Source organism: Aulostomus chinensis, chromosome 1 (genome assembly GCF_037954235.1).
Source record: "Aulostomus chinensis isolate RoL2024-O1b breed Wild chromosome 1, RoL_Achi_v1.0, whole genome shotgun sequence".
Taxonomy (NCBI): domain Eukaryota; kingdom Metazoa; phylum Chordata; class Actinopteri; order Syngnathiformes; family Aulostomidae; genus Aulostomus; species Aulostomus chinensis.
This window is the reverse complement of record NC_141320.1, coordinates 67,439,804-67,465,441: the sequence shown is the minus strand read 5'-3', so window position 1 is coordinate 67,465,441 and position 25,638 is coordinate 67,439,804. Positions and strand designations below refer to the sequence as shown.

General features: G+C 53.2%; 2 protein-coding genes across 3 annotated transcripts; one reads left to right on the top strand and one right to left on the bottom strand.

The window, feature by feature from the left end:
* The first annotated feature begins 670 nt into the window (after positions 1-670).
* LOC147272875 (ras-related protein Ral-B-like) lies at positions 671-23,822 on the top strand. 2 transcript variants are annotated; one of them, XM_086202615.1, is made up of 5 exons: positions 671-688; positions 22,909-23,075; positions 23,144-23,352; positions 23,426-23,600; positions 23,676-23,822. In XM_086202615.1, exons 2-5 carry the CDS (start codon positions 22,962-22,964, stop codon positions 23,775-23,777), a joined length of 600 nt encoding a protein of 199 aa, XP_086058741.1. In that variant the 5' UTR covers positions 671-688; positions 22,909-22,961; the 3' UTR covers positions 23,778-23,822. The 2 variants fall into 2 exon arrangements, with proteins under 2 accessions (XP_086058741.1, XP_086058740.1); XM_086202614.1 differs by lacking the exon at positions 671-688 and adding an exon at positions 20,988-21,358.
* Positions 12,561-21,703, bottom strand: LOC147272876 (inhibin beta B chain). The gene is made up of 2 exons (XM_086202613.1): positions 18,564-21,703; positions 12,561-16,011 (listed from the first exon to the last, which is right to left on the bottom strand). The coding sequence occupies exons 1-2, from the start codon at positions 18,958-18,960 to the stop codon at positions 15,236-15,238; spliced, it is 1,173 nt and encodes a 390-aa protein (XP_086058739.1). The 5' UTR covers positions 18,961-21,703; the 3' UTR covers positions 12,561-15,235.
* Positions 23,823-25,638: the final 1,816 nt, after the last annotated feature.

Here is a 25,638-nt window from a genome sequence, read left to right as displayed (position 1 = left end):
GTCCGCACCGCGTCTCGGTTACCCCGTCTGATGGTAGCCGATGGTCATTTGCTCCAGCAGAACGCCGTGGAGGCAGCGGTGACCTCGAGCCACTTAGATGGAGTCAAATTATCCCAGTAGAACATGATGGCGCCTGGTTTGTTCTTGGTTCCTGGTTGGCTGACGCGGTTTGACTTGACCAGAGCGAGGCCCCCGGGTCACTCGGTGGGGCGAGCATCTTGCCGTGGCCCCTGAAAGATCCCTGTCAGGGCTTGCATGCCTCCCCCTCCTCCCCCACCACCCTCCCAATGCTGCTGTCAGCCAGAGGGTCGCAGAGTCATCGTCACATGACACAAATTAATCAGAAGATCGTTCAGATTCGATTTATTTCTTTAAACCTGAAGAGGTCAAACTCTGCAGTGATTCAGGGACTAAAGCCTGAACAAACTCCGCCTCTCTTCTGTGTGGTCTTGGTCCTGTTTTAAGGAGACTGAGAGACACGTTCACTCGTTCATTCACCCGTTTATTAACTCGTTTGTTCACTTGCTCATTTTCACTTGGCAGACAAACAAGCTCCTTCTCTACGTGTTTATTTTTCCTCTCACTCCTCTTCCAGCGCCGTCGCCAGCCTTCGGAGCTGAATTGACTCATTACATCTGTCCTCAGTCAGGAGGAGAGGAGCAGCGAGGACGTGGGGGCGGAGCTCCTGGTTAGTAGCACTTCATTCATCTGGCTTGAGGCCCGCCTTTGTCTGCGTGGCAGGTGCTTCTAATCCCGCTGTCAGAATAGGGCTGGACAAGATGTTTGGACAAGCCTGTGTTAGAACATACAGCCCCCCAGCACACACACACACACGCACGCACACACGCAGACACACACGCACACACACACACGCACGCACACACACACGCACGCACGCACACACACACGCACACACACGCACGCACACACACACACACACGCACACACATACGCGCGCACACACACACACACACACACACACACACAAGCCCAAACATGTGATATGATCCACACCGCATGGTCGAGTCACGCCTGATTATGCGGTGAAAGAGACGGATGAATCCTCGCCACGTCAACCATCACTCATCACATGATCTCCGACTGCAGGAACATCGTCTTTTCATCAGGCGAATCATTTATCTCACCTGTTTCTTGCTGGCTAACAAAAGCATTCAGTTCACTAAGTAACTCAACAACTATCGAATTACCATCACATGCTAGCATGCTAAGATGCTAAAGTGAGGCAGTCGCCATGGTTGCGTTCATATTTGTTGTTCTTCATACTTTATAATTCAGAGACACTTTGTGTTGTTGCTCTCTGGGTGTTTTGGCCCCCATGTTGATGTTTCTGAGTTGTGGTGAATATCAAACCGTTCTCGTGATGGCGTTGCTCATCAAAGCACATGTAAATGGCGTGCCAGAGCGTCAGCAGCGTGCCGCCTCCTCCACGCGTGTGTGGCGTGACACTTGATATAAAACCTGCTCAATCTGACGTGCAGACATGGACGTTCATGCTCGTCTCTGAGTGGAAGGTTTTCAGTTGGAGGGAACAAAGGCCTGGGAGACCTCCCCTCCGGCTCCCTGTCTGCAGCCCCGGTCCAGTCAGCCGGTGGACCGGTTATTGTCCACTGTCAGCTGGAGACACTTCTGCTGCTCCGATCTGAGCTGATTGAATGTAATCTCCTTGTTCCTGCTAATAATATCACGATTGATTTTGGCCTCAGGGGTCAAGCAGCCTCTAAACCGCCTCCTTTTGTTTGATTCACAAGGTTGGATCATATTTAACACCCCCCCCCCCCCCCCCAATAGTCTAAGGCAGCGGGACGCTGGAGGTCAGGAGGAGACGTGGAGGATACTCGCTCGCTCACCAGATGAAAATCCTTGGGAAGTTTGTTCTCGGCAGTAACCTGGTTTCTGGCTGCCATTGGTGGTCTATTTTTGGGGGGGAGAAGGGGCCGCTGCTTTATTTTGGATTCCTGGTGGCCCGCTTGCTCCGCCCGAGGTCTCCAATAACCCAATTTGAGTTGACTTTGCCTGTTGAGGGAGCGTCGTGGCCTGGGGCTACGCAGCGTTACAATTCAAGTCATACAAAGAAGTCGAACATCATGCACGCGCGCACACACACACACACACACACACACACACACACACACACACACGCATCAGCACACGCAGCCGAGCTTCCAGAGAGATCGATAGAAGCGAGGAAGCTGAGATTAGAGGTGCAGAGAGCTGACGTATTCATTTAAAGGCCAAATGTTTCCGGTGGAGACATGAGACGGCTTCAAAGACAGAGAACTCGTCCATCCTCCTCTGAGACAGAAAGAGGTCACATCCAATAGAAGCTCCACCATCTTTTTCTTCAGAAGGGATCAAAGAGGCCAATGAAGCCAGCCTGAATCAGCTGATGGAGGGAGGTGGATGCCAGGGAGAAGTGGGACAAGGAAGGTCCAGATGATTTTGGTCTGACAGGTTTCCTTTGTCGTCAAAGGCTCCTTCCTCCAGAGGGACCGGCGCAGCCTCCAGGAGGTCCTGCTCCAGCGCCCTCTCAGCTCTCAGCTCATTGCGAGGGCAGACGTTTCATTGATGATGGACGCACTGGTGCTCATTCTCACACATAAATATGTCAGAAACAAAAGAGATGTTGCTTTACTGCAGGACCGCGGCCTCCCTCTGCTCTTCCTGCTCTGATTCATGGCCGTACAGCAGCATTTAAGGACTGACAGGAACGGCGGGAAAGCTCATGAAAAACGGTATAATAGTGTAACACCGGGGTGAGTCCGGCCCACGTGGTTGAGCCGGGGCGACCTCCATCTGACCGCTGAGTCCTGAGAATCGTGAGAGGACGAGTGTCCATCAGTGTCTCCCATCAGGAGCTGGGACGAAGGGGAGGTAACTGCTGCTCCTCAACACCGATTTCCACACACCTACTGGCCCACGTCGGGGCCTGGGTCCCGGATCCACCGTGGGCCCGGGACGTGTGCAGGAGCCGCTCGGGGGGATTTTCAGGGTGTGGTGGTGAGCTGGGAACTGGAGACTGTATTGAGGGCTGAGATGTGCTTGCTCGCAGCATTAAGCCATTGTTTGAGTTGGCACGGCGCGAGGCACCCCGGGGTCCGTGCCATGAAAGGCTTTCTGTTCCTTGCCCCAGTGCTTTATTGTTGGAAAATTGTCCCCTGAAAAATTAGCATAGAAGAATTCAAAATGCATAATGTTCTGCAAATGACAGCTGCTTAGCTGAAACAAAGGAAGCAAAATGGCTTTTGGTCGCGCTGCACTTGTTATGCTAATGAGGCTGCCATCATGGGCGGCGCCACACAGGCCAGTTTGATTCTGTATTGTTGCCCCTCGCGTTCTCATCATCAACCTGAAGAACGACATTCTGGTTCAGTTCTTCACACCAGTTACCAGACACCCCTCCATGAACAAAATCAGTGAAGAATCCAGGAAATCTGCTCCTCATCAGCCCAAACGTTTGTGTCCGATCCAATCTTGACTTCCTGAGTATGCAGGTCCCGCCCCTCTCGCCAGGCGCTGCCGCTGCTCGTTAGTATGCTAATGTATTCTCTCCGCTAATTCAGTGCGAGGCTGAGAAACAACAAAAATGAGCAGTGAATAGGATCTGGTCTCAGCGGCGCTCCGCCGAGCCTAATGACCAGCAGATTAATCATGGACACGTGGAGCCGCCGCGCCATCAAAGCTCCGCCTCTTGCTCAACCTGCAGACTCACGACTGGATGTCTGCCCCCCACAGGACTCAGACTGGCCCTGAAGGGATCTAGCAATGACTCAGAAGACTGAGGATCCAGATCCAGCAGTCACAAGCGCCGTTTCCCAGAGTTCAGGTCAAAACCAGAGTGATGAAACGTGAAGACACAAGATTCTGCCGATAAGTCAAAGTATCAACATTTCCGTGTGGTGAAGCGTTGGCGGCGACAGTTGTGCTGGTAACCACAGAGAGGAACGGGGCAACGTTGACTGGACTTTAATTCTGTTCCTGTTTTGTTGGTCTGAGTGTCTTCATGTCTGTGTTAAATGGTTGAGTATTTATACTGCGAACTGCCACGGTACTACAGGTGAAAACTAGCTGTACTGCAAGAACCCAGTGTGCTTGCACATGTGACTGTGTGATGTTTCTCTGCGTGCATGAAGAAATGCATTTCCCCCTGTGGAACACCAGGGGGCCTCGGCGGTATGTCATCTGATCACCAGACAAATCTTTGTAGAAACGAGGCGTTAGCATCTGTTCTGGTGAGCTAGCACGGCATTGTTGGTATCAGCTGATCCACAGGTGACCTCTGCCTGGGAAGTGATTAATTTGGATCAATTAATTGGAGCAAGGGAGGACGGGGGTCCACTGAGACTGCTCACGGTCCCACAGGGCCCAGAGATTGGTGCTACGGCCCTGCAGGGGGATTTTTGGTTGCATGTCAACGTCCTCCAGTGAATGACATCATAACGCTCTTCGACTCGTTCTGGTCTGAATTTTTCCAGCTGAGAACCGGGGACAGGGAAGACAAGCTGATGACGGGCCCTCGCCAGGCTGCTGGCGGGTTCCAGGTCGACTCTAAACTGTGACTCTGTAGATCTGAGGCGTATTTTGGTGAAAACATGCACGGCTCGCTTTCTGCCACGTTCACAATGTGTTTTTATGCTGCTCGAGCCTGTTGCTCAGCGCTGAAAGAGATGGGCAGCGCTCGCCTCTCGCTCTTTGAAAATTAAGCCTCTGTTGCACGCCCATCGGCCCATTGTGTGCCGAGCGGGGAGCCAGGCGCTTGGTATTCCCGGCACAGAGTGGCTCTAAACTTTGGCCTTCGCTGTGTGCATTAGGAACCCAGCCCACTGCCATTCCAATTCTCTCCCTTGCCTTTCCAACTCAATCCCGCACCGTACCCTCGCCGCCCGCCCCCTCTCCCCCAAATTTGCCTTTTTACAGGCTTCTCCCCCAGAGGACATCCTGTTCTCGTTATTCTGAGACCCTGAAACATCTCAACTACTGTACACCAGCCTGTCTGCAGTCCCGCTGCTGCTTGCTGGCCTTTAAAAGGCCTTCAGTGTTTTTGCGTAGTTTCTCGCCATCATCAGAGACGGCAGAGGCGTCTCACCTGTTTTCCCATGAAACCCTCCCTTTCATATCTGGGGTGCAGCTGGTTTCCGTCCTGGTTCTCAGGCCTGATTAGAAGACTGCAGGACCACGGCAGCGGGCGTCACCCCCAATGCTGATTTATTTCCCCCTCGTGACGTCTTGTCCAAAGTGTTTGCTCTTGAGCTCCACAAATCTGTCAGCCTCCTGTTTCCTTTGTCACGCCGTCAGGCCACCGCCACGCTGGCTTCACTCGAAAAGTCCTCCAGAGAATTCCCTCTTTATTACACGGGAGTGAAGTTTAAGACTGGAATGTTTACTGACCTTGATGCAGGATATCCTGTAACACCTGCAGAAAAACAACCTGAAGAGAATGAACCGCATCCGGCATCTTTTGGGATTATTCTTCAGCCACCGTTGGTCCAGACGATGAGACCAGCCGACTTGGACTCGAAGAACTTGAAGTGAGACAGTTTCAACGTGAAGCCTCGCCACACTGGCGTCTGTCTGTCAGCTGCTTCAGACACAGATATTGCACAAGACAGACGTTTCAGTGCCGGGCTAGCAGTCATGCTAACAAGGAAGAACGTGCTGCCTTGATGACCTGTGACCTCTCTGATGTGTGCCCGTCACGCCGACCTTTGACCACGAAAATCTTTCAGTTCGTCCTGAAGGCCTGTGGGCCTCTCTAGACCCTCTGGAGGTGCGGGGGAACAGGGCAGACACGTGCGCCTGAGCTGCAGCTCCACAAATGTGGCCTCCATATCTTTGGTGATGCTGTGTGTTGCCATGGCTCCTCTTCCCTCGGCTTCCCCAGGCTGGCCAGTTGTACAGCTGGCAGACAAAACTGGTGGTGGCACGGCAGCAGGTCAGGACCAGGGCGGCCATCTTGACTCATGAGGACAGAGGTGGACACTAAACAAGACCTCATGTTCTGGATTTAGTTTCCAAACAAAAAAGAACTAGAGACGGTTTGTGTTTGTTTTCCAGTGCAGGACAAAAACGTCTTGAGGCGTCCTGTAATCAGAACCGTGTCAGGAGGCGGAGCTCGACATGTTTTTATTATCTGACATTAAAAAGTCAAATAAGGGACATAATTATGATGCACGTTACGGAAAAAACACATAAATGCATTCTTTCATCCTCATGTAAACATGATATTCAAGTTTCTGTTGGCGTCCTGATCCTGATGGCGTCCATGTGTGGCGGCGTCCACACATTGAAGCACTTTTCTGTCCGTTCACAGTGATTAATAATCTCAACTAGAAAACAACACGGGGGGTGGACCCTCTCCTGTTGGTTTGGTCTCACTCAGAGGACTGGCTGTTGTTAGGGGACGCTGGTGGACACAAATGTGGACAAGAACAGGAAGTGGAGAAGTGATGATGGACTTCAAAATAAAGCAAAGACAAGGTTGAAGCAGTGTAAGCTCTTGTGTTTCAGTCGCTGTAACCTGGTATGATCACGTGGGAACATGTATGGACATAAAGAAAAGTGTGCCTCTCACGCACACACGCGCACGATGAGATGGCAGCGGTTCAAGATGGCAGCTCACTCCTGTGTCTTCATTACCGAGGGAACAAATCCTGGCGAGCTCTGTCAACCTGCTTCCTCATCATCACGTATGCTAATGCTTGTTTACCTTCGAGGATCGTGCTCCTGCCCACTGATGGGGGACACAATTGGGAGATTTGTCATGGGGCCCCAGTGGCCCCGCGGGGCCCGAGCAGAGCGCCAGTGTCTGAGCGTCTGCCCGCCACTCGGGGAGAGGAGAGGCTCTGACATGATTCAGCAGCAGTGACGTCACACAGAGATTCTGTATAAGCATGAGTGTGGGACCCCGCGACACACAGCGGGGTGCCGGTCGGCCATGTCGGACCCGTTTGTTGCAGGACCAAATGACCATGATGATGATGGCGACATCACCAGCAACCACAGGCCTTGTGGGTGATATGAAGCCAAGCTTCTTACCACCGTCCACAGGTCTGAGGCCAGCTTCCTGGCCACGGTCTCATTGGCGTCCCGCTGCCGTTGCTCTTTTAGACTCATGTCATACATCCTACCCACCTACCTGCAGCCTGTCAGCTGACCATCAGGTGCTGCAGCCAGAGTCTACCAGCCTGCTCCTGGTCCAGAGACGGGACCTGCCTGGGCTCCTCAGCTACAAGGAGGTGGCGAGGAGGCTCACTCTGATCAGAGCTCCTAAATAACAGTGATGGATGCCTGAAGAGACACGTGGCCTGATTTAGATAATTCCTGTCAATTATTCAGAAGAAACATTCAGAGGGAGAACAATGCCTAATTGGGAGTTACCAAGAAAAGGCCCCCTTGTCCTACTTTCCTGCTGCTGTGGTGGCGGCAGCGGCGGCGGCGGCGGCGGCGGCAGCAGCAGCGTGTCCTCTGGTGGAAGTCTATGAGCGTGAGGTCGATTGGAACGCTGTTGGTTTGTGGTGGGAAGGTCAAACGTGTAATAATCACAGTGTGTCGGATGCTCCAACGCTCATGGCATTCCTCGCCATGACCTAGAAACAAGCATCAGGCTTAATTGGGCAACAAAGATGGCGCCTTGCTCACTGTACACTTGCCGACTCATTATTAGAAGTGCTGATGGGGGGGACAACCTCATGAATAGTCATCAGGCTGCTACGTCATTCCCATGAACGCTCGGTGGCGTGAATATTCTAATCAGTGTCTTGTTCCTCATGAATATTTACAAGCAGCCGTGGCGGCGGCGGTGGCGGTGGCAGAGGGTTGGCCGGCTTATAGGAACCATCTGGAGCATTTAGCAGGACCGTGTTCCCCAAATCCCGTACAAGAGCAGTGACATCATCAAAGGTTTAGGGCTCCAAGAAGTTGCTCTTCCTGGCGTTTGATCACCTCCTCCAGTCACTTCATCTGACCTTCAACAATGAGGTCACGAGCCAACTGGAGGGGCGGAGCCTACAAAAACCGCTAGATGTTGGAGCTGATCTTGTTAACCTCTCAGGAAATACAACATGATGCTTCTGGAAATAAAACTAAGAACTTGTGTTTAAAACGGACGTGGAATCCTAACAGGTCAGTGACGCTGCCCCCCCCCCCCCCCCCCAGGTCCTTGAACGCATCAGTTCCTTTTCATCGATGTACTTTCAAATCTGCTCAGGATCAGTGTAACGAGAGTGGTTCTGTTCATTCGTGTTAGCGAGGCTAAGCTCATCCCAGGGGCACGGCATGTCCTGTTTCCTGTCATGTGACGACTCACTTGCCGCAGGTTCCCTTCACACCTGCAGGAGCACGGCGGGAGTTCAGAGGTGCGTTAACTTGGATCTCCATGTCTTCGTTAAACGACGACGAAGACATTTCCTCTGAGGGGCTGGAAACCTTCAGCGTATTAAAACAGAGCCGATGAAGCTCAATAATCCTGCTGAAGTGTTTGTGGTTTTTCCTCTTACAACATGGCGTCTGGGCGCGCCCGGCGAGGCTCGACTCATCGGGGAGGAGGTGTTGTTGTGACTCGGAGACTCGTCTTTGCTATTTTCAGACACTCAGACTGTGACTCATCCCTCGCTTATCGTCTCTCAGCTGCTTTGTCAAAGCCTCACACACCAAATATCCACAAGTGTTTTGGGGCGTGGCGGCGTGCAGCCGGCGTCCCAGAGAGGCTGGAGGGTGGATGCCTGCAGCGTGACTAAGAACAACTAGACAGCAGCCAGACTGATGTGGCCAGGAGGCCAGAGCATCTTCTCCACCAGGCTTGATGTGGTCGGGACGGGCTTCCCCCGAAATATGACAAGCACGCTCTGCAGTTGTTTGCTTCCCGCTGCTGCTGCAGCCACCGCCCAACCGCCGCCATTGCCGCCACTGCAGGCTGTTACCACTGAAAACATCCTTTATTCTGTATTTGATGGCCATCGCAGGAAACCTGTGAAGACGTTCCTGTCCGTGATTCATCCATCCTGAGGCGAATGCACTGCCGTGGGTTTGTTCTTCTGCCTGGACCTCAGGACCACGACCAGGCAACCCCAGCACTCCTGAGATCAAACCAGCTTCACGGTTTTGATGATGCAGCATGTTGAGACCATGCAGCAGCGTCGTGAGCGGGCAGCGTTCGGCCTGCGGTGGCCTGCTGCCTCCGCGTCTTCATGGTTGTCCTTCCCCACAAACGGCATCTCTTTAGTTTGACGGATTCAACAGTTTAACCCTGAACTCACAGGGACGCGGCGGACCATGACATGGCTGCTCTCAATGCAGAAGTGGCCTGACCCAGGCTCCGCCCCTCAACCACGTTTGGTGAAAATCACCTTCAAAGTTTGCTATGTGCAGACAGACAGCAAAGATCACATGACCTCCCACGTAGAAGAGGTAAGAGGTCAACTATAATGATGTGAGGAAACAGACAAAAGCAGGAGCAATCAGGTGTTCCATGCTGGTCTCTTCCCGTGGACACGCCCCTTCAGTGTCAGCAGGATATGGCTCCCTCAGGTGAAGGTTCGATGGCGGTCCGGGCCACCTGGAACTTTGCAGGCGGTCTCAGAGGTACTGGCGCCATGCGGTGAAGATTCTCCTCCAGTGGTTATGACCTCTGAACTCTCCACTGATTTCACTCTGGACTTGAGAAGCGTCGTGTCGAACTGGCGAGTGCGTCCAAGACAGAACGTTTCCTGTCAGGAAAAGTCATAAAGTTTTCGACATTTGTCTTCATTCAGTCCGTCTCTGTCGGACATTTACTGTCTCTGAAAAATCACTCCTGGCCTCCAAACCCTTTAACAAGCTTGTAAAACCGTCTCTGGCTCTCATTTGTTCGAACTCGGAGCCATCAATCAGGCTCCGGGCCCAGCGGCAGGTCGAAGGTCCAATCAGAGGTTCCTGAAGGTGTCAGCTCCACTTTTCATTCAGCAGCGTGTAGGAGAATTCCCAGAGGACCGATAAAGACTCTCGGGGTGAAAGGAAACCTGGAAATGCAAAGTGCATATTTTGATAAGTGCAGTGGAACATTCCAGTCATTCTCCAGCACTAGAACGAGCAGCGGCGGCGGCAGCGGCAGCGGCGGCGGCAGTGTGGTTTTCATTTCTCTTGGGCTCCTTTTCGGGTCTCAGGATGGTCGTGTTCTCACAGCAGAACCCAGAAACATTACAAGAGTGAAACACAGAGAGGAGCAGGCAGCAACAGGCCAGGTCAAAGGTCACACGCCTGCTGACATGAGCTAGAATCAATATCTCTGTCACTAATTCAGACTCGCCTCATGTCGTGTGGCGTCTCCATTATCTCGTTAGCCTGTGGCACATTCCTGCTGCTGTTAATGTAACTGACGGTGTCGAGTCCTCAGGAGTCAAATTCCTTCCTGAGATGTTTTGACACCTGGTAGAAATCACGGCGTCCAATGAAGATCAAATCAGTGACGCTAATCTTTTAATTGAAGCACAGGACAAACTTTGAGGAAGTAGCATGTGCAGCTGTAAGGAAATCAACCTGCTTTTTCCATATCAGTGCCTCTTTGATATCGTCTACCTGTAGCAGCCTTGACATTCCACATGTCCCCCCGAGAGCACCTCCACTTCCCCTGGACTTTTTCCAATTGAGCAGGGGCGGAAAACGTATTCCCAATAATATTCCACGAGCGGAGGAAGAGTGAGAGGCCTCAGAGGCTGCGGATGTTTTCCATGATAGCAGCATCAACTCTCCTGTTCATGGGTGAGATACGAGCTGAGGAGATAGCAGCTCCGTCCTCGTTGAACTCACCACCGAAGAGCAGCAATGAACTACATTTATGTCCTTCCCTACTTCAGCATTTTAGTCAGGACTTAACTTGCCCCAGCTGCAAGATGACACCTGAACGCAAGGGGGCAGTTTTGAGGAGCTGGTCTGAACAGCTAAACAGCATAAAATGTCTTGCAGAAAGGGGCTACGACGCTGGACTGATCAGGACGAGGAGGAGGATTCCTGCTGGACACACCAGCATCCTGGCTCTGAGCGAGCTGATGCTAACACTTCCCATCCACTACCAGCCATGGGGCTAAGCTAACTAGCCTGGACCTGAGCTAGCTGATGCTCACACTTCCCACCCACTACGAGCCATGGGGCTAAGCTAACTAGCCTGGACCTGAGCTAGCTGATGCTAACACTTCCCATCCACCACCAGCCATTGGGCTAAGCTAACTAGCCTGGGTCTCAGCTACCTTGAGAGGGAACAATGAGTTGGTAGGTTCCTTCAAAGAAATTAATGTTTTTCACTGAACTGACATTCAGAAACACCAGGTATGTGTTCAGCCCCCCCGGGCGACAGCTCCTGTCAGGTGCAGTAAATTAGCGCCTGATTGAGTTATAACCTCTTCTACCCCTGAAACAAATTAGATCTTCTAGCCAATCGCCATAAATCAGCAGAAACGCCAGATTCACGTGTTGCTCAAACCTCGCCGTGCTGTCAAAACACATTTAGCCTGTCAACCTTCACCGCCGCCGTCTCATGACAGCCAGCGATGCCCGCTGGCTCAGATCATCAGCATTCCTAGGCTTTGTGGTGGACCTTCTCATACGAGCTGCAGTCGCCAAAATGTCACGGGGAGCCTGCTGCCTGGATTTGTCCTGAACGAACGTGAAACCCTGAGTACCTGGTAATGCGGCCAGGAAAGTACTTGTTCGACACTAATATTGTTGTGTGATGGCTCCGTTATATCTTGCTGCCCCGCAGCACATTCCTGCCATTCTCTGCTTCTACCTTCACATGATGGCGGCGTGACAGGACGTCTCTTCCACGTGTTCACACATTATAAAATGTAGCTTTAGCTTTGCACTCTGTGTGTAAAACTCATTCACTGCCTGATTGATCGGGGTCCAGTCATGTGACCTTTTTTGTGCGACATCCACCCTCTGACACACTCGGTCATGTGATGCATGTTGACAGCCTCATGAGGCTGTTTTTGTTCTCCTTCGCCAACCTTCACTTTAGCCGGCACCAAAGTTGGCCACTGATGGATTGAACCTAACTCTTAAGAGTTTGGAGCACAAACGTAGTGGAGGTGTGACCAAGATGGCAGCTGAGTGGCGAGACTTGCTTGGAGGAGTTCTGGTCCTAGTGTGGACGTAGATGCAGAGTCTCACGGGACATGAGACGAGGACGGGGGGAATTGGTAAACAGAAATAAAAGTGTCTTCTGTCATAATCCAGCGGCCCCCGACACACTGGAGACATATTTGGGTTGAAAAGGAGCATTTTGCATCAAATGTGACCTTTAAGCTAATTGCTAACTGGCTCTCTTGACAATCATGAATGGCGTGACCCCAGAGGTCAAACACTTGACCCTTGACGTCCTGCTGAGATTTGCTTGGGTATAATTAGAGAGCCTTTGTGTGCCTGAGTGGCGGCGACTCTATGGAGCGGTCTGTTCCTCGTCGCCATCCTCAGCAGGTCCGTATGACATCAAGACAACTGAATTAAAGGTCATGAAGATCTTGAGTTTCTACTCCAGGAAGACGCCACAACAAAGCGGTACAAGTGGTAATATGAAATTTATTTGTCATCAATTACAAAGACCAAAATATTTGAAAAGCATATTCATATGTTACACCGGCTGTACAGGGATCAGATGTGCTCTCCTCTAAATGACTCTGTCGCTAAAGAGAACAAAACTAGGAATATTTAAGCAATTTGATTTGAAAAATATGAAATATTCCATGTCTAGTTAGAAAATAGAAAAGAGACGAAGCTGATAATGGACTGATACTTTACCCTGATACAGTGTTTAGGCCTCAACAAAGTATTTTACAACATGACGGCATCGCCATCGTTCAATAGCTCAACCTCTCGGCCTCTTTGGTTCCATGATAATACATTTGAACAGCTCAATTTTGCTTCTATAAAAATAACTTTTTATTTCAATGGCAGTTTCTATTTATTTTGTGGTCACTCCTCAGTGCAAATATTCAAACAACCTTTTCACTCGGAAGAATCAGCGAAAGGTTACAATGGCGGGAAAGTTGGGGGGTCGAGTGGCGGACAGGAGACGCGGCGAAGCCTGAGAGCAAAATGTGCTGGACGCGCAAGACAACCAGACGCTGAGACCTTCCAGCTTTGTAGCCAAAGATGGAAACTTCCACGTGGCGTCTCCTCGTTCATGTCAGACGTCTCGACCGGTGATTCAGACAAGACGTTCAAGCAACCACTGACAAATCCAGCAGGTCCTCCGTCACAGCGCCGTCACGCGACAACTCACGCTATTCAGTATGGACCGTTTCATTTGAACTGAACACTCACTAACGAGGAACCAGTTGGTCTGCATCGACAAGTGTCACCTGATTAAAAGCCGTGACACAACAAGTCGGTCATTGCTTTGTTTGTGTGTTTCCAACCGTCCCTGTATCTCCAGGTCATAGCTAGCATTGTGTTGGTTAGCATTAGCTTGCTGCTAAGATGTACGAATGATGGTTGGATGTCAGCCGTGACGCTAATGGAGCTGAATGTTACACAGTGAGACGAGCTGCTAGCATTAGCATGTTGTGTCGCGGTGCAGAGTTGCCGTGTTTCCAGGACGCCTGACCTCGTTCATGCAGCAGGTCGTCTTTGAAATGCACCAAAACACCGCAGATTCACGTTGGTGCTGAGACGCGGCTTGAAGTCAGGGGCTTCACCCTCGTCAGAGGTTTGTTCGAATGCCTTTTTGAGCCCTGAAACGTGTGAAATTATGCAACGATTTCCGAGAACAAGAAGCTTCATGAGAATGAAAGAATGCATGTGAAAAGGAAGGTATTTTTTCATAAAATCGTGACAAATCGAAAGTGTCTGGACCCCCAGGAGGGAGTGACGATCATTTCTGAGATCTTTTACTCAGGACCAGAAGTGCTGAAGACATTTGGAAGATTTGTCACATGACCAGCTGGGATTTTCATACTGTGAAGAGCAACATTAAGTTTGATCAACCGTCGCCTTCCCACTTCACCACTGTTTCACTGACTCTCAGGCACTAGATGTTCTCTCCACCTCCCGGCTGGAGCCCGACCTGCCCCTGCTTGCCGCACTTACAGTTCAAGTATTCCTGATAGTTTGTCTCCACAGACTTCCAGGTAAAAACTATACATTGCATAGCTCATGCGGCACTTATTTCTCCTGCAAGGGCGATGAGGCGCCACCGAGGGCTCACTGAAGGCATTTCTATCTGCAAGTGCTACCAAGTGTGCGTCTGGAGGCCGAAGCATCGCAAACATGGCAACCTGTCACTTTCACTGCCTGAAACGAGAGATTAAGGGGACCCCAACCCTGGATGAGAGGCTGTGACAGAACAAGTGATGCTCGCCGAACGTAGCGGGGGACTGGGAGGCCACTTCCACCCAAGAAGAGAGACTTGATTGTACGTCCCATCACGAGGTCAGACAGGCAGCAAAGTCCTCTCTGAGAAGTTCAAGTTGTTTTAATGGCCAGACACGTTCAAATGGAATGGAACTCAAACGTCTTCCGTGTAAAGAGAGTGACTGAAGGAGTCTGAGGGCGTGTTGGGGAGCGCGTTTACTCTCCCACTCCTCCCAGTTGTTTTCCTGAGGCAACAGTGCTGCCTCAACCATGAGGATGACAGGGGAACCGAAGCGGGGGTGACGCGAGCTGCCGGTCGCCACTGGAGCTGAAGTTTCATTGGTGGGCTCTCGTCGGCAAGTTGCTGGCGAAGCCTCATTTTGTTTGCAGACAATGTGTTAGTGTTTGTGGCGAGCATCCAGAGGTGGGATGTAACGGAAGTGCTGTGTGTCGGTGAAGACTTTCAGTGTTTGCACACCTGGGAGGAGGCGGCGCCTTCTTCTGGACGTAAGAGAGAACCCTGGCTTCTAAACAAGAGTGGCACCTACTCTAGCAGTGAGAGTGACTTCGGATCACGCTGCATCTTAAAGGCTAGGACACTGAACCGGACCTCACGAGCTTTGAGATATCGATTGTTTTCCAATATTTAAAGATTTGGAAGAGAACTCCTCATGTCCCTTTGAAAAAGACTGAATTCCACCAGAGAATACAATGCAAATATATCAACAAACATAAATATATGTACAGGTTTCTGTGCAGGCATACATGATTCGTGTGGATACGAGGCCAAGGCCTGTTTTCTCCATCGTCTATAAATATTCTATATTTTTGTTGGAATATTGTGAAACAGTGAAGTTCCATGGTTCCACCTTAAATAGCGCGGAGTCTCAGGCCCTCAGGCGCAGCCGCACTCCTCCACGATCATGTTGGGAACGTCCCGCTTCACGATGTTGTACTCGTCGTCGAAGTAGAGCATGGACATGGTGCTGAGCTTGGTGGGGATGCAGCAGGAGTTCATGGAGCCCGGGCTCATTCCACGCATGCGGTACTGGTTCACCACCGCTGTGTGGAAGGACGAGGCCGAGCCGGGGATGCCCGCCATGTAGGCCGGACAGTTCCCCTCGCAATAGTTCCCAAAGTAGCCTGACGGCGCGATGATCCAGTCATTCCAGCCGATCAGACGGAAGTCTATGTAGAACTGCTGGCGGCAGCAGAGGCTGCTGCTGCCGTCACACTCCAGACCCCTCTTCCTGATCCGGTGCTTGCTGTCCGCCTGCCGTGCCTGCACCACCAGGAAGGGACGGTGGGACTCGTCGTTGTGATGGAGGAGGACGGGCATGACGCCATCTGCCTCGCAGCCCTCACAGCGCACGTCCAGGTTTTGCCGCCGGTCGCCCTTTTCAAACACCAACCGGACGGCGTCGGTCAGCATGAAGGTGTGCCAACCGCTGCGCTTCAGCTCCACCCGCTTCTCCACCAGGTTCCACTTGCTGCCCAGGCCAGGTTCCTGGTAGTAGACCTTCACCGTCACCTTCCGCCGCGGCCGCGCCTCTGCTGGAGACGGCAACAGCTTGAAGTAGAGCCAGAGGGTGGCCTGGGTCACCTCCAGGGTCTGGCTCCCCTCGCTGGAGATCAGGAAGAAGAGGCTGGACTTGGAGGTCACCATGTCGTCTGGGGAGAAACACAGCAGCAGGTCTGATCAGCAGTCACAAACATCAAGCCCCGCCCCTCAGCCTCACTTCCTGCTGACTCACAGCTGCAAACATCCTTTCACAGCACCTAAAACTGGGATCTGATGGAGCCTCACAAAGAGGCCCGGGAGCGTGTCGCCGGGCCCGCCAGCGCAGGACATGCAGCCATAAATGGAAGAATGAGGGCGCCATTTACATGACAGTGGCTGCTTCTGAGAAACGGCGGCTGCTCCTGCAACAGACTGCAAATGTTGCCTTTATTCAGCCACCGTCAGCTGATCTGAGGAGGAGGGCCGACGTCTCAGCAGCTCTTCCTCCCTCACTTCCTGTCCTTTTAGCGGGGCGGCGTCACAGGATGACTGACAGCTGCCGGCTGAAGACGATTGGGACGGCAGACAATGAACTCACGGTGTTTGACCACCACACTACAAATGAATGAAGTCACCACCGATGCCTCAGCAGTCAATGTGACCTCATCGGAGACATCCGGCCTCTGCCTGGCGAGACCACGAGACGTTCCACCACTTGCAGCTGGACCCGACCAGGACCGGGGCGCTGTGATAGAACCGACGGTTTGAGAGAGGAACTACTTTGCTACAGATGAGCGGATGGATTGATTGAGATGGTGATGATGAGACGTTCCCGTGAATGAAGGAGGAAGAGGAGGAGCAAAAGGAGGAGGAGGCGGAGCATCTGCAGGTCACGGTTTCAATGCGCTGAAGGCCAAACAACCCAGACAAATATATGCTGCCGCCGCCGCTACATGTCAGCGTGAGAGCGCTAGAAGAGTTCGACTCCAAGAGATGATGGAGGATCAAACGCTCAAAAACTCTGGCGCTGTCGAGATTACGATCAATCACCATCTCCAATCAATCAATGCGAATCGATCGTCTGCTCTCGACTGTCTGGCGACGACTGAAGCCAACCATTCACCTGCTTCATGTCCTCAACGTGTCCGCCCTCGGTAACAAGGCCTCATTCCGAGGATGGAGACAAAGACGACAGCATGAACGATCATCGTCACGTGGGAGGACTCGCACCTCCACTCAGACGCTGAATTCAACACGGAGTGGAACAGAAGGAGAACGTATGGATCCCAACACAGAGACGTTCTGGTGGAACCCAGAGATTTGTAGACGACGTATGAAGAGGACACGAGAACCCCTGACACAAACTGGAGTCATTAAAAAAAAAAATATCATCAGAAGCTCGTCGGTTCTGATGGACCACAGCTGGACGCCTGCCTGCTGGATGTCCTCGACGGGTCGTGAGGGAGAACCCAACGCCCCTCGGGTCTCAGCATGAAGAACATTCGTGGGAGATCCCGTAAACGCTTGATGAACTAAAACGGAGCCATCCGCAGACGCCGCTCTTCCTGTGACGGCGCTCTCCTCAGAGCTACACCAACCCCTCTGGCTGAGTCACGTCAAAACAACGTTCCGGGAGAATTTTAGACCATCAACCGCTCGCAGTGTCACATGACCACGTTCCTGTACTGATGCCAGTGAGACCTAACAAGGTGTCCAGGAGCTGCTAGCGTTGAAGGCCGTTGTCACGACAACCTGCAGAAACGCTCCTCTTCACCAGTTTGGATGGAACAAACCGGAAGACCCCCCAACCAGCTGGAGCCTCCAAACACACGCAGACCTCAGGACCACTGGCTCCTGCAGGGGCGAGGCGCACACACGTGCAGAAAAACACACACACAAACACACACACGTGCAGAAAAACACACACACACAAAACAAACAGGCACACGGGCTGGAAGATCAACTATCTACTCTAAAGCGACCCACTGTACTTCCTGTCCTCTCCTAATGACTTCCTGTAAACGTCACACCTGTAAGTGACCCCAGGTGTGCCCACAACAAGCTGAGTTGGGGGAAGTGACGTCAGAGACACTCGATGACTCAAAGACGAGGATCAAACTTCTGTCTAAACCGGATCAGCAGGTGTTTCGGCGGGTCACACGCACGCGCAGATGAACACGGAGGGTTGATCTCTGACGCGTCCGACCCTCGAACATCAGAGTCCACTGACTGAGATCAAAGCAGCCGAACCGGCTCCTCCGGTCCGGACCGACCGAGTCTCACAGCACCTCGCGTCCCGACTCAGCGCGTGGGACCGGTCTGTCCCAGTCTGTGCTGTCTACCCCGGTGTGTCCCGGTCTCTCCCGTCTATCCTGGTCTGTGCAGTCTATCCCGGTGTGTCCCGGTCTCTCCCGTCTACCCCGGTCTGTCCCGTCTATCCTGGTCTGTGCAGTCTATCCCGGTGTGTCCCGGTCTCTCCCGTCTATCCTGGTCTGTGCAGTCTATCCCGGTGTGTCCCGGTCTCTCCCGTCTACCCCGGTGTGTCCCGGTCTCTCCCGTCTATCCTGGTCTGTGCAGTCTATCCCGGTGTGTCCCGGTCTCTCCCGTCTACCCCGGTCTGTCCCGTCTATCCTGGTCTGTCCCGGTCTGTGCAGTCTATCCTGGTCTGTCCCGGTCTCTCCCGTCTATCCTGGTCTATCCCGGTCTGTGAGACCTCACGCACCTCTCTCGGCGAAGCTGATGATCTCCGAGCTCTCCTCCAGCACCTCGTTGCTCATCGGGTGTCCGTCCAGGTTCGGGATCTCCACGCGCCCGTCCTCCCGCAGCTTCCCTGCGTGCAGCTTGCGCAGCGCTGTCACCATGGCCGCCCGGGGCACCGGGTGCGTGATGTTCGGCCGCTCCCGCATCTGCAGCCGGCTCAGGATGTGCCTCTTCACCGCCTCCAGGAAGTTGAGCCGCCCTGACTCGGGGTCGTCCGGCTGCGCGCCGCCGCAGGACGCGCAGGTGTCCCGGGGCTGCGCCTCCGCGGCGGCCGCCCCGGTACCGGGCGCAGCGGCGCAGCGGGCGGGCAGGACGCAAGCCACGAGGAGGAGAGCCAGGCGGAGGAGCCAGACACTCATTTTTTTGTCCGAGGAGGAGGTGGAGGAGGAGGAGGGAGTAGCGTTGGTCCTCTTTAGTCACGAGAGGAAGAAGAAGAAGGAGAAAAGTAGAGGGAGGAGGAGGAGAGTCTGTCGCGACCTGCGTAACGGCGCTCCGCTCTGATGCCGCTTCACTCCGGGAGGCGCGGCTCTTACATCGTTACCGGGAGCCTCTGCTTGGCCCTCGCGTCCCGCGGTCCTCCTCGGCGCTGTCTGTGTTGACGGTTCTCAACTCTTTCAGAGTAAAAGCATCAGCTGCTGCATCGTCCAGCTCGCGTCAACGTCCTCCACCGCGTCTGAGGCCATCCTGACAAGCGCCATCCATCAGAGGTCCGGGCATCTTCATCATCGCCATCGTCATCATCATCATCATCTTCGTCACACTTCAGTCGTTCTCACTCTGAAGACGGAGAGGTGGAAGAGGAGGAGGAGGAGGAAGAGGGGGCGCGCCGAGGAGCCTTTCCATTCTGGCGTCTGAGACTCTGGATCCTCCACGCGCCACCAAGTACTTATACACGGGAGGGGGGAGGAGCCAGCGGGGAGAGGGAGGAGAAATCTGTGGAGGGCTCCTGTTCCACCTTCATCCATTCATGGATAGACAGTTTCTGAGGGAGAAGTTCAACCAGGTCAGCTGGACCTGCGCTGAGGAGGAGCTCCCTCACCAGCAGCAGCACGCGGCGCGGCCGTGGGCCCGCCCCCGGCGTGGGAGGCTCCTTCTCCCTTCTGCCCGGTGGGAGCTCTGCAGACTGGTTCTACTCTGCGGCGCTGGGTCAGTCACACCGTGGCAGAACAATGGTGATGAGTCATCAGCAGCAGGTGGTTGATATTCATCAGCTCAGCTGCGTCTGAGGACGGGTTCCTGCGGATCGACGGGATCAAACACAGAAAACAGGCGGGAAATGAGCAGAATCCAGATTAGCAATAATCTGGATCCTCAGCGTCAGACCCGGGGCCTCCTGCTCCTCAGGGAGTTTGTGATGGAGCTCCATAACAACGTTTGTTAAGAAAAACTGGGAACCAAATCAACTCCTGGCAGGTGACCTTTGACCTCCAGCTGCTGATCATCCCATAGCTAAACAGGCAGTGCAGCGGCAGGTCACATGTCCTCCAGTGACCTTGCTTTTATACATCTGACATGTTACATTCATAACTGGTGTTTGAAGAGCTTCCATGACACAGGCCATGACCTCTGACCTCTGGTCTCTACTGCTCAGCTGGGACACGTAGTGAAAGGGCGCCATCTACCGTCCACAGACGGGAACTACACACTGAGCCTCCAACTGGAGAATTTCTCCTGGTCTGGCTGTTCTCCTGGGGACCAGAACCTGGACCAGGAACCCAGCAGCCTATCAGAGACCAGCTGACCGCAGCTCTGAGCTCCGAGCCATGACGTCTTTGTCCTGTTAGTTGAACTGAGGACACGTGACCCTTAGTTTGAGTGAGGGTTTTATTTACTGTTGGAAGATGTAGATCCTGCAGGCCTGCGACGTCCCTCAGTTTAGATAAACCGACGTTCCCTCTGACGTACACAGAGGCGTCCGCCGGTTCCTGATGCGTCTCCTGGAGCGGAGCCAGGCTCCGGTGAGGCGTGAGAACCGCGGTTCCTCCGGCCGTATTTACTCTATTTGAGTTTTGTTTGTGTGACGGAGCGGTGATTCACTGGCTTCTGCGGTCACGTGACTGACCCTCGTCTCCCCGCGCCTCGTTTGTTAAACATCTTTGATCTTTAAAAGCATTTTTAATGTTTTTGTCATTCTGGGGTCCTCCGAGCAGCTCCCAGCCTGGAGGACGTTTCCAGAGCGGCTCCTGCTGGGGGCCTCAGCGGGGGTTCGGGTGAGTGGACGCAGCGGCCGGAGGTCAGAGGCGGACTCACCGGGACCCACGGAGGAGGCGGTGCCGGGCTGAGTGCGGTAGCTCGCTGGTTTGTGGGGATTTAATGTTCTGAGTGTCGGCTGAAAAATAAAGAACTCGTAACTTATAGTGCATAAAAGTTGATGTGTAACTTGGTGACGCCATATCCGGTCCATATCGTCCCGCCCCCTCAGACGAGAGGAGAGATGCTTCACTCGGTCAACGGCTCCCGGGCCCTCGGCGGGAGGGTTTAGTCGCATTTTTGAGTCCAAATTCAGGTTAAATTAACGCGGGGAGCCGCAGAAGCTTCCGGTAGTAGAGCTCAAGCCCGAGCACCGGGGCCGAGTCCTGCTCGGCCGGGCCGGGGGGCTTGGTCACTGGCGGAGTGACTCCTCCTGTCCGAGGTCTACCATCTTCGGCAGGGTCCGGCTCGGGGTGGGGCTGGAACTCCGCTGGTCAACTCGCTGAAGTTGCGGTGCGTCGCTGAATGGCGGATTTCTCCGGTAACGACCGTTAAAGACGTTAGCAGGTGAGTCTCCGGGCCTGGTCCGGTCGGTTTTAGCTAGCTAGCCGCGCGCGCCACCCCGCCGCCACGCTTTTAACGGCGTTTCACACTCTGGGGGGGCGGCGGCGTCACCGCCTGCTGCTTCCCCCGCTGCCCGTGAGCGACCGGCGCCACAGCCAATGGCGAGCGCCGGAGGGGAGTGCGGGCCTGGCCGCAGCCAATCAGAGACGCGGGTCAGGTTTGAGGCGGGAACCTGGAAAAGAGTGAAACTGGTTATTTTAGCTGTCAGCTGCTTCTGTAGAGAGGAAGTTGACACAACTGATCCCAGTTCCTCTTCGACCGGAGCCGCCGGAGCTGTTGTGATATTTTCAACCGGTTACGTTACGTAACCGAAGCACCGTCGCGGTGGAGGGAGCTGCTCCCCCCAGCCTGACCCTCATGCTGGTGTCCTTGGAGGCAGCAGCCCGCATGAAGCTCAGAGGTCACAGACCAGGGTTTTTCCACGTCCCTCCTCCAGCAGCAGGTCTTTATCAGACCAGGAACACACGTCCCTGCCCCCCCCCCCCCTCCCCAGACTCCAACTCTGATTTATGACATCATCACATCAGAAGCCCATCGCCTGCGTCCACTAACCCCTGTAACGTCACCATGGTGACAATCCAGTTCAGGCACCAGAAGTGTGGGATGGTTAGGGTCCGACCAGGAGTTTCAGGGAGAGTCAGTCAGGGTCTGTCATGGCTGCGGCGTCGGAGCGAGCATCCACACATACCTGAGTGTTAATGTGTGAGCAACCGCTGCTGTCCTCAGGTGCGCCAGTCCTCCGAGCTCCTGTTTAGAGGCTCCACTATTATTGTTGCCTCACTTGTGGCTTCAGTGGGAACTGCAGGGAAGTGACACCATTGATCTGGATCTGATAGTCCAGGACTTGTTGAACAGCCTGGACACGTTAGAAGGTTTTATTAACGCTGAGTGTGCACTTGTAAATTCGCTGGAACCTTGAAGGATCCCATTATCACATTTGTTTGTCTCCACTGGTCTCTGTCGGGCTCCACTGGTCTCTATCGAACTCCACTGGTCTCTGTTCTTCTTTTCTGGTCTCTATCAGTCTCCGCTGGTCTCTGTCAGTCTTTTCTGGTCTCTGTCGGTCACCGCTGGTCTGTCAGTCTCCATTGGTCTCTGTCAGTCTCCGCTGGTCTCTGTCATTCTTTTCTGGTCTCTGTCGGTCTCCACTGGTCTCTCAGTCTCCATTGGTCTCTGTCGGTCTCCACTGGTCTCTCAGTCTCCATTGGTCTCTGTCGGTCTCCACTGGTCTCTGTTCGTCTTTTCTGGTCTCTCAGTCTTTTCTGGTCTCTGTCGGTCTCCACTGGTCTCTGTTCATCTTTTCTGGTCTCTATCAGTCTTTTCTGGTCTCTGTTCATCTTTTGTGGTCTCTGTCGGTCTCCACTGGTCTCTCAGTCTCCATTGGTCTCTGTCGGTCTCCGCTGGTCTCTGTTAGTCTCTGCTGGTCTCTTTTTGTCTCTGCTGGTCTCTGTCAGTCTCCACTGGTCTCTCTTAGTCTCTTCTGGTCTCTGCAGACCATCAGCTGTTGGGTGGATCTTGAGACGCTGGACTGTCTCAGACGAGAGTCATGGCCTCCGGTAAAACCAAGAACCAGACGTCTCTGGCTCTCCACAAGGTGATCATGGTGGGCAGCGGTGGAGTGGGCAAGTCCGCCCTCACCCTGCAGTTCATGTATGACGAGGTGAGACTCCATTTCCCATGATCCTCGCTCTTTCTTTCCCACGTTCTCAATGGCGTCTCTGCTCCCAGTTTGTGGAGGACTATGAGCCCACCAAGGCTGACAGCTACAGGAAGAAAGTGGTGCTGGATGGGGAGGATGTCCAGATTGACATCCTGGACACGGCAGGCCAGGAGGACTACGCCGCCATCAGGGATAACTACTTCCGCAGTGGTGAGGGCTTCCTGCTGGTCTTCTCCATCACAGAGCACGAGTCCTTCGCCGCCACTTCAGAGTTCAGGTAACAGAAACGTGTCCTGTGTGGCAGTATCCTGCGGTGACGTACCAGTGACGGTGTTGTGTTGGTGTGCTAGGGAGCAGATCCTGCGGGTGAAGGAAGAGGACGCCATCCCGCTGCTGCTGGTGGGGAACAAGTCGGACCTGGAGGAGCGGCGGAAGGTTTCGGCCGAGGAGGCCACTGCTAGGGTGAGCGAGTGGGGGGTTCAGTATGTGGAGACCTCAGCCAAGACCAGAGCCAACGTGGACAAGGTATGCGCTGCCACATGACACGTTGGCGTGTGACCCAACTGTCTTGCCGTCTCGTGACCATCTCCTGTCTCTCAGGTGTTCTTTGACCTGATGCGGGAAGTCCGCAAGAAGAAGATGGCGGAGAGCAAAGATAAGAACTGGCCGAGTCCCAAGAAGAAGCGCTGCTGCATCCTCTAGCGCTGAGAGCAACTGCGGCCACTTCCGCCATGAACTGACATCCTGTTGCCATGGTGACCAGATTATCAGCACGCTTGTTTTCAGTCCAGTGATCCCTCAACTTCCTGTCCTCCTCTTCACTCATCTGCCACGTAAAATTTGAGTCTCTGACGTTTCAGGAGCTTGAAGAACTTTGTTCATGCCGTCAACGACAGACGGATGTTAGTCAGAATTATCAACCACAGGGAGACGAGTCGCCAGGTCCGACATCAGGACTCCGGTCCGCCTGGCCGGTCCAAGTCCTCCGCAGCAGGAAGTAGAGGCGGAGATGACAAGTCAGTTACTTCCACTTAGTTACTTTCCTAACTTGTCTTCCCTGATGGTTGAAGTGCTGAAGTTTGATTCCTCTGGTTCGACTGCTCTTCCTAGTCGTAGTTTCTGGAAATGTAAACACGTTTAGATGAGGCGGGACTCGCAGCTCTGCGTCTGAAGTTCCCACGAATTTTCCTAATTCAGTTGGTGTCTTTGAAAAAAGAAATGTGCTGACAATGAATGCAATTGGCATTGAGCCCGGAATTCAGATTTCGAAATGTCACGTTTGTTTTGAAGTTGGATCAGAGGGTTTATGAGCACTGAGATGGAAATAAGGAGTTCCTCATGTAGCCGCGGATCTCCTGGGTGGCCCCAGACCCCACTTTGGGAACCCCTCCTCCTCCTTTCATGAACGAAGCCGTCCACAAGCTCCTGAACCGTCGAGAGGATCTACGAGCTCCTTGAGCTATCAGACAGGAAGTAAAGAATCCACTTCCTGTCAGGTTTGGGTGTGTGGTTCCTGGAGAAGCCGAGCCGGAACGCCTCCTCCTCGAATCTGGTCATCGTCAGTCTTCTCCTCCTTCCCTGCGTGTAACACTCCGACACTTCTCGTGTGTTCTTCACCTCCCTCACTAACTTCATCATCATTCTCTATTTATGTGCTTTGAGGGGACGAAAGTTTCTGTTTGATAATAAAAGAAAAGACGAGTCACAAACATTCTTCTACAGCCTCCAGATGAAGCTTCATTGGAATCATCCAGGTTCTACATGTTCTCCAACTGGAACTTCCTCTTGAGGAATGTGAGATTGTAGCAGCAGCTGGAGATGAACCCTGGAGGCTCAGGAGCAGCCAGGTTCTCTCAGCTTAAGTAGAGAAAAGAGCTCACCTGAGGCAGAATCATCGTTCCATCATTTTCAAAAGCTGAATTATTCTTTTTCCTGCTGGAAGATTTCAACCTGTGGCGCAGGGAAGAACTCTGTTGTGATGTGTTCTTTGTCCACTAGATGGCGGTGCTGCTCTGGTTTGAAAGCAGGGAACTCCCAGGGTGAAAATGTTTTGCTGGGGTTTGGAATTAGGAGGCAACTTTGCTCTTTAACATTTATCAAAATCCAAGGAAAACATGCCACAAAACGCACTCAAGGAGGGGCGGCGTGGCTCAGAGGTGGCGTGGTCGTCCAGCAACCGACGGGTTGTTGGTTCCATCCCCACTTCCCCTGGTGACCACGTCCAAGTGTCCTTGAGCAAGATACTGATCCGCTAACTGCTCCTGATGGCCCTGAGGTGGACTGGTGACCCGTCCAGGGTGAACCCCGCCTCTCACCCAATGTCAGCTGGGATAGGCTCCACCCCCTGTGACCCTTAACAGAATAAGAGGTAGAAAATGGATGGATGATGGATGGATGGATGGATGGATGATGAATGGATGGATGGATGATAGGTAGATGGGTGGATGATGGATGGATGGATGATGAATGGATGGATGATGGATGGATGGATGGATGATGGATGGGTGGATGATGAATGGATGGATGGATGCATGGATGGATGGGTGGATGATGGATGGATGGA